At 35.3% G+C, this 13352-nt stretch overlaps 1 protein-coding gene and 1 pseudogene across 1 annotated transcript in view; one reads left to right on the plus strand and one right to left on the minus strand.

Annotated features, from left to right (window-relative positions):
• The window catches only part of LOC150078175 (uncharacterized), a 136116-nt gene that overhangs the window by 88637 nt on the left and 34127 nt on the right, over positions 1-13352 (plus strand). The window contains exons 9-11 of the mRNA XM_090384693.1: positions 44-258; positions 7575-7761; positions 9560-9661. Coding sequence (XP_090240819.1) covers positions 44-258; positions 7575-7761; positions 9560-9661 — 504 coding nt within the window. The remainder of the gene's footprint in view (positions 1-43; positions 259-7574; positions 7762-9559; positions 9662-13352) is intronic.
• Positions 10673-10740, minus strand: LOC150078176 (U6 spliceosomal RNA; annotated as a pseudogene).

The following is a 13352-nucleotide window of genomic DNA, read 5'->3' on the forward strand; positions in this document are numbered from 1 at the left end:
AAATTAATGAATTTTTTAAAAAATTTTTAAACCTTTTTGCCAGGCCCTCATACTGTTTTACTGCCTACTGACGAGGCATTTTGCAAGTTACCGGAGGATATTCTTGAACAACTGCGTAATAATCCAAGCCTCCTCCGAGAAGTGATCCTGACTCATCTGATAGACTTGGATTTAGAGCAAATTAAATTACAAGATAATACTGCTGTCGTCCCAATGTCAAGCAGACCACTAATTATCGATGTTATGTATGGAGGAAGGGTAAGTACGATATAAAAACATGGAGTAAAACTGGTGTGATGCCAGATAGGACTAGCTTGAACATCTAGAGGAAAATACAGTAGCTGAGAGGAAAGTACAGAACTACTTCTCATTTACATATAGATTTACAGAATGTAAAAATTAAAAACTGAATTGTTGGATTTGTGCAACAGTTCAGAATTTAAATTAAAGAAATATTTATTGGTATTTATAAATATTTATATCAATATCAAAAGTAATGGCTTTTGCTATTAGTTTGGATAGGATTGAAGAGAAATGGAATAGCTTTCTTGCACAAAAAAAAAACAAAAAAAACACACAAATGCATTAAGAGAGTACAAAGAGTAACACAAAATAGGGATTAACTGTGGACTATATATATTTAATAGTGTCACAACCTGCAGACTTTCTGGTTGTGATATTATTAAACTGAAAGAACTGGCAACAGGAATGGGCAGAAGTTGAGATAGTAGCTTTAGCAACACATTAGAAATTCCAACTGCCATTTGGACTTTTAGAGATTGATCTATCACTTATTAACAATTTTTTTGCAAATAGTACAAGCTATATGCAGAAATGAAGCTGAGATTTGGATATAAGAAAGTTGTGGTATGCTGTATTCTTCTTCCAAAAAGCCTTCACACATCTCTTGGAAAAACCTAGGTTTAGGTAATAAATGAAATTTAATGTTTCTGGAATCAGAAAGTATTTCTCTCAATGGCTAGCACAGTGATTGTAATCAATTTTTCTTTCACACTTTTTAGAAAATATCTGGATTCAGGAATTTTTATAGGCATATATTAACACTGGCTGATTCAGTCAGTCTTGAGTGAGGATCAAATGATTTTATCTCCCAGAAATTTCGGTTTTTCATCTATTCATTTCATTTATCTATTCGCTGTCAAACAAAAACATGGCTTTAGCTGTTATGGAACTTAATACTGAACAGAGCATGTACTAAGATTAGAAGATTTAAAACAACATTCCAGCCAAAGAAAATAAATCATGCAGTTTAGCACCACTATAATACCAAAAAAAGTTGATAACAAATGAGGAATTTCTACTGGAGAATATATCATTACCAAGTTATGATCCGAGGTACTAAAAAAACAGTTAACATCAACTGTGTTGGCAAACATTGTGTTAGTTGAACATTTGTAATGGAAAAATGATGCAAGGAAGCAAGCTTGTACAGCATCAGCCAAAAAATGCTTCCAATTTCATTTGTCCATCATTTCTAATAGCTTGTCTAACCCTTCTTTCAATTTATTCAAACTACCCACTTTGACATCACCAGATAGAAGCTCCAACTCTCTGGTTGAAAGGAAATTTTTGCACATCTATCCTGCAATCATCCTCTACCAAATTAAATTTATGTTCCCTTATGTATGTGCTGTCTGGGAAAGAGTAAAAATGCCATCAGCATTAGGAAACTAGGCACCCCTGAGGAGGTGCCTAGTTTCCATACACTGCAGTTTGCAGAACTGAAGTCCTTTTGGCCTGTGTGTGCAATGTAAAGATGCAGCCTGCCTGACCATTGCTTTATAAAATGGGATTATTCCTGCTGGCAAAATTCTTGTATATCATTGACAGAGCTCCATGAGCTGTCCTAGCAACTTGTCTGCATTGCTTTATGCTTCAACATGATGGATCTAACCCTAGTTTTTTTTTTCATTTTCTGTTACTATTCTGAGTGTGGTATCACCCAATTGGTATGATATTCTGTAATTACTAATACCAGAACACAGTGCTTTGCATTTATCACTATTAGATCCTGATGTCACTTTTCCCAACTATCTAATTTATCCATCTTGTTGGAGTAGCATACACTGGTTAGTCATTAACCACCCTGCCAACCTTTATATCATCAAACCAAAACATTAAACTTGATATTCCTTCATCCATATCATTAATAAATATTGAAGACAGTAAGGGAGCCAGCACTAAACTTTGAGGTACTCCACTAACAACATTAGTCCATGAAGAACCACTCTGTTTCTGGCCACTCAATCATACCTTTATCTGTAGCAGTAATGCCCCTCAAATGCTACGTTGTTCCAATTTGTACAGGTTGTTTGGGTGGGACTGTAACAAAAGGTTTAGCGAAATCTAAGTATATGATTTAAAATTATTTTGTCCATCTTCTTCCATTATTTTCCCTGGAAAAGAAGTTGACTGTAATTACTACTCATTTTGCCATTTGATCTGCTTTATGAATAAGAAGGCATTCGCACATGTATCTCCAGTCTTGGATTCAGGGGAGGTATACCCATCTTTCCGTGAATCCTAGGATTCACTTTTGATTATGGCTCAAGGTTTTCTTGCCTCTATTACTACTGCTTTCAATATAATTGGATAGATTTCACCTACCCAGAGATTCTTAATTACTTTTAGCTCCAACAGTTTCTTTTACTTTCCTCTCAGTTGTCATAAAATCACTTAGCTTCCAGTTAGAATTTGGTATACTTCTGCTATCCCTAAAAACTTCATATGTGATTGTAGATGCAAAATATTTATTCAGTTTGTCAGCAACCTAAACAGGATCAAGGCATGACATTCATACCCAGTGGACCAATGTGGTTCATCCCTTTCCTTCCAACATTTCAAAATCAAAAACTTTATTTCTTGGTAAGAATCAGTGGAGTAATCCATCAAGTGTACATTGGTTGTTATAAATAAAAAAAAAAAAAAAAAAACTATTTCTCTTATAATTTACTGCTTACAAAAGCATAATCAAAGCAAACTAGTTGTGTAAAAGAGAAATAGAGTAACACTGCTGGTCAAAACCATCTGCTATTCTAATAAATAGAAAATTTGTACAAGGTCATTAGTGATAACAAAAGCCTAAACAAGCCTTGCCATAGGGTGAACTAACGTTTGGAGGAACTCGTTTTTTTTCACCTATATGCTTATTCATTTTAAAGTATATGATTTAAATGTTTAACTTTTTTTTTTTTTTTTTGTTTTGAGCAAAAGCCATGATATCAGTACAGTAAACCCCCGCTATTCGCGGGGGTTACGTTCCTGAGAAATGTCGCGAATACTGAAAACGCAAATACTGAGTTATGGCTCCCATAGTAATAAAGGGGTTCCGTTCCAAAGTATGAAATATATAAGAAAAACTAGTCTAAAATTTTGTCTATGTATGTATCATATGTACCTTCATAATATGACTATGTACATAGACAGCACATAGTGAAATGCAAGCATTTGGCATCGAAATGAAAATAAGAAACAGTTTAATATTAAATGTAATGTTTATTAGAAATTTCAAACAAATCTTTCAAACCAGCGCCTTTGCTAGCTAAAACCTATCCTGCCACTGTTATCACCAGTTTTGCTAAAGTGTTGATAAAGGAGTTTTGCCTTTTCACGAATGATGAGTGAACTTAACGGAATTTTATTTTGAGTTCGGTCTTCTATCCACAGATTTAAAGCTTTTTCCATTTTTTCTAATTTACCATCACGAGTTACAGAGCAAATTTTTGAAACAATTAGCGCGTTTTCACAGACACTACGGCAGATTTTTTCTTCCGATTTCTTGATTGATCGTACCGTTGACTCATTGATTTTATAATGTTTTGCCACTGAGGAGACACTTTCACTATTAGAAATTTTGTCTAATAACTCAATTTTATTCGCTAATGTCATCACCTTCTTTGATCTTTTCACATTTCCCTTGTTATTCGTAGCCATATTTTTGTAGGGGTTAGAAAGAACTTGTCCACAATAAAGTCACTTTCTTCCGTTAACACACTCGAAAAAGTGTGTTTTACACTGCAAAACAGTAGATTTATCACTTTTGAAAGCATATCAATTTATAAATTGATAAATTTATTCAATTTATAAGCATATAAATTAAAAGCAAACGACGAAACCTTCCATGACAAGCGCATAACACATATTGAACAAGGATTAGCGAGAAACACCACGCTCGCGATTTTGTCACCCCCCCCCCCCAACACAGTGAGCGCTGTTTTGACAGGGAAAGATAATTTGAGCCATGCCCATGCTTTTTTATGGCGAAAATGTTCACGGCGCTTTAAAATTCACATTTTTTTAAGGTTTCATTTTATGTTCAATCAGCGACCGCGAATACAGATACTGCAAATAGCGGGGGTTTACTGTATATGGAAATAGGTGTTAATTCGTTGGTCAGTGTTTCTGTTTTGTGTAATGAAAAGAACAAGTTTCTGAGAGAGATTTCTGAGAAAAATTTCCTCACATACGTAACTCAACCATAATTTGAAAAGCTTCCAAAAATTTCCTTTCATCTAGATGGAACTCAAAAATAAGCTCTTGAGCAGCTAATTCAGAAGAACCATTTTAAAGAACGTGAAGAATGCTGATATTCATTATAACTTCAAAAGATATGGTAAAACAGCAAGGGAAAGCTGGAATTTTGTTCTGGAATTCAGATATCATCTTGGCCAAATTGAATAAATAGGATTCACTTGTTTATTCAATTTCTTGTCATGGGATGTTAATGTTCATTATGCAATGTCTAATTGTCATTGCATAACGAACTCCGAAGAGCATCATTTTTACGTTTGATCCGAATGAACCATTTTCATCACAATTAAATTTGACATAACAATTAATTTTAACAGAGTAGATTATAATGATAATTCTTTAGAAATCCCATAATTGCACATCAGTAGATTCAAAAATTTCTGAACTACGACACAGTTTTGTTTCTTTTTTCCTTACAGAACAACTGTAACTGTAACTTAGGCTAACTTTTGAATTACTTGGAATTCAAAAGTTAGCCTAAGAAAAGCAGGTTAAGTTGATATAATTTTTTTAAAAGAGCTGTTACAAATGTTAATCTACGTTACAGTTGAAATTTTGGGGTTATGTCATTAAAAGCAAGTGATCAATTAAAAAACATATTTTTTCATTTTTCTTTTAATTTCAAATTTAATTCTATAGTCTGGAGTAACTGTACAGCTAGTGTTACATGAATTGGTGAATTGGCTGGCAGAGACAAACTTCACAGTATGTAACATTCACTAGCGTAGCTACCCTTTTTTGGGCCCAGAGGCAAAGAACATGTTCGAGTCCCTACTTAAGTAATAAAAGTTTCAAAAACAGGAGACAGCCAAAGACGCCGGGCTCCTAAAGGGCCCAGGCTCGGAGACAGTTGCCTTGCCTGCCTACATGGTAGCTAAGCCACTGGTAACATTACAATTTATAAAATGCCAAGTGATGAGATTTAACGAGATTTGTGGATGAGATTTTTCCAGTGAAAAAAAACTTTGTAACCAATCTGAGGTAACTAATTCAACCACGTTTGAAACATGGTTTCAAAAAAAAAAAAAAAAAAACCCTCCTACCACAGAATTCAAACAGATATTTTTCCAAACTGGTGGCAAGCACTACACTGCAAAACAGTATCATCCAAAATTCTTTCCTATAATATCTATAGAAAACATCCATACCCTGGAAAATCAAAGGGGGAAGAAATCACCATTTTCTTGACAAGCATATCTGTATCCACAAGTATGATCCCACTCTAAACAGAACTTCCAGCAGCATTTGCAAAAATAAAAATTACTTTTCATACAACTCATTCAAGAAATTTTAATTTTTACAAAAAAAATCTACAACAGAGAATGACTATAAAAAAAAAATACAAACTTTCAAAAAGTTTTTAATTTCAGTGTTTCAGCATAGTCCCTTAAACTCTGATGCGCTTTTCCCAATAGTACCATGTGAACCATGACTGCCTACCTTATTGGCCACCTTTCACTGTGATAACTGCTTGCACCTGGTGTGGCATCAACTCCACAAGACTGCCAAAGATGTGCTCAGGTATCCTGGACAGAAGGACATCCCGCATTTCAGCAACGGATGAGCACCAGCGTGGACTGGTGAATACTGCATTCCATTGCATCCCTCAGATGTTCAATGCCTGTGGTTACTGAGATGCTGGCCCCATCTTCCTGGTGCCATAAATCATTCCCCATTTAAATTCCATCAGGTCCTTTCTTTTCCCCATTGCATGGGTTTCATACTGATCAACTCACTATATATGCTGTGCTGCTTGGTGATGTCACTCCTAGGTGCTTTGAGATGCATCCACTTGTGGAGACAGGATGGTCATAATGTTTTGGCTCATGAGTGCATGTTTTCTGCAACTAATAGTGAAACTAGACTTCATCACTCTCTGTTTGCACACATCACCTCTTCATTTGAGCAAAATACTTGATCACAATCTTTATATTTTAAAAAGAGGAAGCAGTTACTAGGGCCAGGTCTGGAGAATATGGGAAGAGGGTAAAGACAATTCAAACCTTGTATCTACAATAGCAAATGCTGCAGCAAGAGACTTAAATGTGTGCAGTGTCCTGGTGGAAAAGGACATCATGCTGTAACTTCCCTTGCTGCTTCATCTTGATGGCTTCATGCAATTTTTACTATTAATTATGCATTATACTAGCCTGTGATTATGGCTGCATGTGCAAGGTAATGTAAGAAGCACCACTCTCTTAAGAATCCCACAAAATGAAGGTCCTCACCCTTGCCCACTGACTGGACAATATTTCGTGGTTGGTGGTGGCAATATGTCCTTGCAAGTTATACTTTAACACTTGGATTTGGGATCAAAGTTATGTACCTCATCTCAACCATAATTATGACCAAATAAGAAAGAGCTCGGGACTAGTGTGAGTCTAAATTAACATAAGTGCAGACTGAGGACTGTTCATGTGGATTAGTTACATCTCAGCCTCCATAGCATGATGGCTTTATTACTTTTCATCCATTTGGAAAGGTTTGTTCAAATCTTATTGCTGACTAGAAGGATGCCTTTAAGGACTTTTCACCAGGGTTTTCTAACAATCTCATTTTCTCAGCATACTAGATAGTATAGTATCTAGTAGATATTATACTACTAGATAGTATAGTATCTAGTAGATATTATACTACTAGATAGTACAGTATCTAGTATGTTTTCTCAGCATACTAGATACAAAGTTACATTCTGTAAGTTATTAGCTGGTAACTTTCAAGATTATCATTACTAGCCAACACAATATATGACACTCAATAATATAACAGGCCACTAAATTCAGGAAGGGTACTGTGAGGGGTTGGGTTATACTCTCCAGAAGAAATATCCAGTGTTTATGCACAAATAATCTACAAATACTGCTTGATTACTCCTTATACAAGATATTCAAACCCTGCTCATTTGGAAAGTATAAATCCAAAGCTGCAATAACTAAAGCAGGGCTGGCAATACATTCTTTGTACTGACATGGTAAAAAAGAGAGGTGTCAAAATATCTGAATTTGAATTTTCTATTTCTTCAGGTCATCCTCATTGGAGGAGCCAAAATTCAACACATAAAACCAGCAACCAATGGTGGAGTAATTGTCGTTGATAAAGTTTACATGCCTCCCCCACCACTGGATATTCTGACTGGCTTGCAATCTCGACCAGACCTTCGTACTCTGGTGTCACTCATCATACAGACCCATTTACGGAACACTTTTATAGGTGAGTCATATTTATGGATTTTCATAACAGTCAGAAGTATAAAAACTAATATTTAGTATTTTAACATCCATTAAGTATTACCAAAGTTGCCCTTCATTCTGTTATAATAATTTACTTTTATGTTAGCTAATTACATAAGCTAACATCAGTAATACATAAGCTTAACGTAGGTGAGAGTGCAGTAGCATATTTCTATGGGCTCTGTTCTTCTGAATTGGCTTCTATGATTCTCGCTCTCTCTTTCAAAACAGTCTGAACACATGCTGCCACCAGCCAACATCCATTTACTGTCCAACTTCAAACTCACAGAACCAACTTTTTATCTTCCTTAGTTATTCATTCAACTGCTGTTTTATGGAACAGCTTTCCTTCATATGTATTTCCTGAAAATTACTGTCTACAGAAGTTCAAGTCTAATGTCAACAAATATCTTCTTTTGTCTTCTCAACCTCCAACCTATGCACAGTACTAAGTACTATAAGTTCTAATCTGCTTGTTCGGGGTTTTCTTAAAAATATATATATATATACTCTTTGGAGGAGTTCACTCTTTTCAGAGTGGACTGTGGTTCAAGCACGTGACAGCTAAATATGATTAACGATTGCATTGATGATTTATTGTAAACTCCTTTGACCAGAGGAGGTCATGCCAGAGTATAAACAAGGATTTTTTTTTTTTTTTTTTTATGTAACACTTGCTGATTCACAGTTCAATTCAACTTATGTCTGTATTGGAGTCATGATAATTGTGGGAAGTCTTTTATTATTGGGTTGCCATCTTGTTTTCTCAGCATTCTCATCAAAGATTACAGTGGCATGATTTTTTTATTATTATTATTTTTTATTACAAATTATGATGATTCTCATCATGAAAAGAATGTGATTATAGATGGTCAAAGATTTCGCAGCAAAAATACATTAACAATTTTTGCATACAAATGGCAGAGTGAGGTCTTGCATTATCATACAAGAAATAAATTGCCCTCGGAGAGTACCTTTTGGTCACTATCCTCTCTAACAAAGAATCGCTCTCCTCTGTGTAACACAAAGAGGGATGATTCTTTAAAAGTGCAGAAATGTACTTTTCACCTATTTTGCTTTGTGAACATCAGTAATATTTTCATTACTCATTTGGCACCCAGTTTATGGTAATTCACATGCTGTTTCAAAATTTCACGAAGTAATGACCTTGAAATATCAGGGAAACTGATATGAAAATCAGAAATTAAATTGTTTGGCTCCTGTCATCCCAAATTCTCTCATCAACTCTCTGAATCAGACTATTTATCATCGTTTTCCATTCCTTTTTATGAATGCCTTCCACTCCTTTTTGATTGTGAACACCAGTCCTCCTCTCTTTTAAATGCATACCACCACTTTCCTATGTTCTAGTGAGTCATAACATTTTCTCTCTAAGTTTCTAGTAACTGATGATGAATGTCAACAGGCCAAACATTCTTATCATTTAAAAATCTGATAAAGAATAAATCTCACATTTGGCAGGATTTTTGATAGACACACTTATTGTTAACTTGTAATAAAATGCAGTGCATTCACAGTAGCTTAAGTATACTATGTTAGTCAGTGCTATGTGTAGCACAACTCAGTGGTTATGGTAGTGCTTTCCCCACTGCCACAACTATGAGTAACAGGTAAATAGTGCATGAAGTTACTGTAAGTGTTGGACTGCTTTTGGGATGTGTTATTTCAATGATTAGGGTAGAAATGCTGTGCATCACCTGCTAGTATTTCTCATAGCCAGTTGATCTATAAAGTAATTTAGTTATTTGTCTTTTCAGGGCCAACATTATATACTATCTTCGCTCCAAGAAACCAAGCATTTAATAAAATTTCTGGCTTGGTGCAGCTGCAGATGTTCAATAACAAATCTATACTTCAAGGTATGTCTTAGTTTTACAGTTATGCAATTATATATATATCTCCACATACACTAACATCTCAAAATATTTTTAATGCTTCCTGGATAAAATACTGAATGGCATAAGAGAGGTAGTAATTAATTCTGCACTCCGTCAGTGCAGACGGGCTGCAAGAGTAGCTCATGGAGTATTGTCAATGATATACAGGAATTTTTCCAGCAGGGATAAGGAGGTGATTATTCCATTGTATAAGGCAATGGTCAGGCCACACCTAGAGTACTGTATACAGGTCTGGAGGCCTCATTTCAAGAAGGATGTAGAGCTGCTGGAACGAGTACAGAGAAGGGCAACAAGATTAGTGAATGGAACAAAGGGGTGCTCTTACGAAGAAAGGCTTAAGTTTTGCAAATTACAGTGTCTGGAGACTAGGCACCAGCGAGGTGATCTGATAGAGGTGTATAAAGCCTTGAATGGTTTAAGCATGCTCAATGCTGATGGGATTCTTCCTCTAGCTCAGAAAAATCACCTGAGAAGGCATAAATTCAAATTGAGGAAAGACAGATGTAGGATAGACGTGCGGAAATTTGCCTTTAGCCAGCGGGTGGTTGGTTGGTGGAACAGACTTCCATCCCTTGTGGTGGAGGTTGATAGCCTAAATAAGTTTAAGGCTCAGCTGGACAGGTATTTTGAACAAACAGAGGGGTGAAGTGGAAGTGGTTTTTTTTTTTTTTTTTTTTTTGGCTGATGCTGCATAAGCTTGCTTTCTTGCATCAAATGCCTCTACTAATGCTAATGCTAATGCTAATTTTCCCTTTTTCTTATATTTTGATATAACAATGAATAAAATCTTATCAATATTAATAATAGCAAAATGAAGTGAGGAAGAAATACTTATATAATATCTTCTTTAAAAATAACACAAGATTACCTCTGAGTTTATTCCAGTCAGGGGTGGACTAATACTCTCCCAAGACGTGTGTGTGTGTGTGTTATGGTTGTTTATTGGCGCATAAGCTGCTATGGCTATAGTGCACGCAGGGGCCATGGTAATCTTCTCTGTATTGTTCCAATTTTAGTATATGTACTGCCGAAGCAAGTATATGGCTATAGTGCGCCTCCCAAGACATGTGAACAGCCCACATGAGATGTGTGATTGCATTATGTATGATATAAACAAACTTGTACTGTGCATCAGGCAGCAGAAGTCTGGGCTTCCACAAGTGGAAGTCAAATGAGTAACAGGTAAATAGTGCATGAAACAAATGAATTGCACGAGTTAAATCAAAGTAAAATTACATGCAGAGGTTTATAGCGTTAATTACTCTTTTAATTTCTTAGAATAAGTTGGTAGAATTTTTATTTATTCTTTTAGCTTTCAACAATACCTCTTATATTAATCAACTGTGGGAGAAGGCTCACTACTCTTGCCCCGAGGCACATGCCTAGTGGATAATCTGTTGATTCCATTAACCAGTTACTTCTTTTCTAAAAGTAAATCTTCTTATAGCTAGTTTGAAATTGTCCTTTATATGTATAAATGTATAGCTCCAGTATTAGGTGAGGCACCTCCATAGCCAGGTGGGCAGGAGCAGCAGTGCGTAGCACACGCTTCTGGATTAGACTGGGGTTCGAGCCCGTCACCACCAAATACGGAGGATGCGGAAAGGTCAGGGAATAACCACCGCATATCCCAGAGCAATATGGCCTTAGTTGCTAATGCTCTTAAAAACCAAATAACAAACAAACCAGTATTAGGTATTGATTGCACAAATTTAACATTCATTTAAATTTGTCAAAAAAAATAGGGAATGTTCTTTATTCCAGTTGGGAGAGAAACATTTTTCACAGGCAGTTTTTATCTCTTGATTAACTGTAATTAACCAAGTAAAAAGTAAATGTATAAATAACAATAAGTGGCTTAATATATAATAATGGGAATTTACAAATTATCTCAACCTTTAAAAAATTAAATAAAATAGCAACCATGGACAAGTACAGAATTATTAATACACCATCATATTTCATATGATATTAATATTCACACCTGCATGTGAAATTTTAATATTTATTAAAGGAGACCAAAATCACTTTGATAATCTTTAATAATTCAATGCACATAACTAATTATACAGGTGGCATAATTAATAAAAACAGAACACTTGTATCTGATGAAAGCAAATTGAAGTTTGCTCTAAGAAAATCCAAGTTTTAGGAAAATATAAGGTCAGCCTATATATATATATATATATATACACAGTCAGTCCTCGTACAGCACGATAGTTGTGTTCCTAGAAACCCTTGTGCAATGCAAAATCGTGCAATATAAATAACAGGCCTATGGGAAAAATAGGGTTAGGTGCCAACCACCCAAGATTTGAACACACATTTGTAACTAAAACATTACCAAACACAATAAATAATTGTTATAAAATACATATTTTATTACAACTATTATGTAATAAAATATTGCTAATGCTTTTGCTTCTATCGTAAGCAAACTTGTCCTTTGTTTGATCTTCTATCCAAACAGATGACAGCTGTTCCATCTCTTCCAATTCTTTGTGTCTTGATCTAATGGATTTTGTTACACTTTCAGTTGTTCCTGCTATGAAAGTTGTTTTCATTTTCTCTGCATTCTTTCTAATTCTCAGTGTTGCCTCATTTAGGCCTGTAGCACATGCAATATCATATGTTCTTTCATTTCGCTCAAAGCATTTCACAATTTCATATTTTTTCTCTATCGACAGAGGTGGACTGGCCATAAGCTTTACCGGGGAAACCCTGGTAAAGCTTATGGCCCCGGAGGCCAGAAGACGATGGAGGCTGGTATGATTTTGCCCATAAATGCAAATATGAGGCTGCTACATATTTTCCCGGGTAAGAATTTTTGATCCAGTCCACCTGTCTATTGATATTGCTTTTCTTTTTATCTCTGAATCTGTAGTGTCTTCACCAGGACGCTTCCTTTTCACACCTTTTAAGTATTTTACTCATTTTTAGTGTCTAAACAAAGACAAAGTGTCTAACATAAACAAAGCTGCGTGCGCATGTAGCAATTAAATAAACAACACAGTAAAGGCAGAGACACACTATTAACACCTCACTAGCTCACATTTTACTGAAGCACATTTCTGGAGGTCACTACCATAAAACAATTTCCAGTAGTGTTTCTGCTAGTGAAATCTGTTATAAACTGGTAGTAAAACTCGATCTAATTGCATTTGCGATAATACCGATAGCTGGAATTGTGTGGGTTTTTACGTTATTGTGGTGAAAAATGTGTTTCCCCTTCACTGATATAAAAAACATAAATACGTTTTCAGAATCTTCTCTTCATTTCTATCGTGTTGCATTCAGTTCGGGTGATTCTGCGTTCGGCTGCCGTTTCTTGTAAACACAAAGGCGAATCATGCATAAGTGAATTCAGTTCGTGCTATATACGATATCATTCCTCTATTGATAAATCGTGTATGATCGAATTCATGTAGTGTAAACAAGTGTTATACGAGGACTGACTATATAGGCAAGTAAAAATACAAGAAATTATCAAAAAAAGATTGAAACAAATTAAATTTAAAATATTTAATTTTTAAGCAAAACAAGAGTTTTTCACTGACACAATAGATCCAGGCCTCATCTCCAGTGATTATTCTACCATTTTTCTGATGTTAATAGGTTTTTCAGAGAAAAAAACAGATGTCAATTCTAACTT

The sequence above is a fragment of the Mastigoproctus giganteus genome, chromosome 11 (genome assembly GCF_048544385.1).
Source record: "Mastigoproctus giganteus isolate SK-2022 chromosome 11, ASM4854438v1, whole genome shotgun sequence".
NCBI lineage: Eukaryota > Metazoa > Arthropoda > Arachnida > Uropygi > Thelyphonidae > Mastigoproctus > Mastigoproctus giganteus.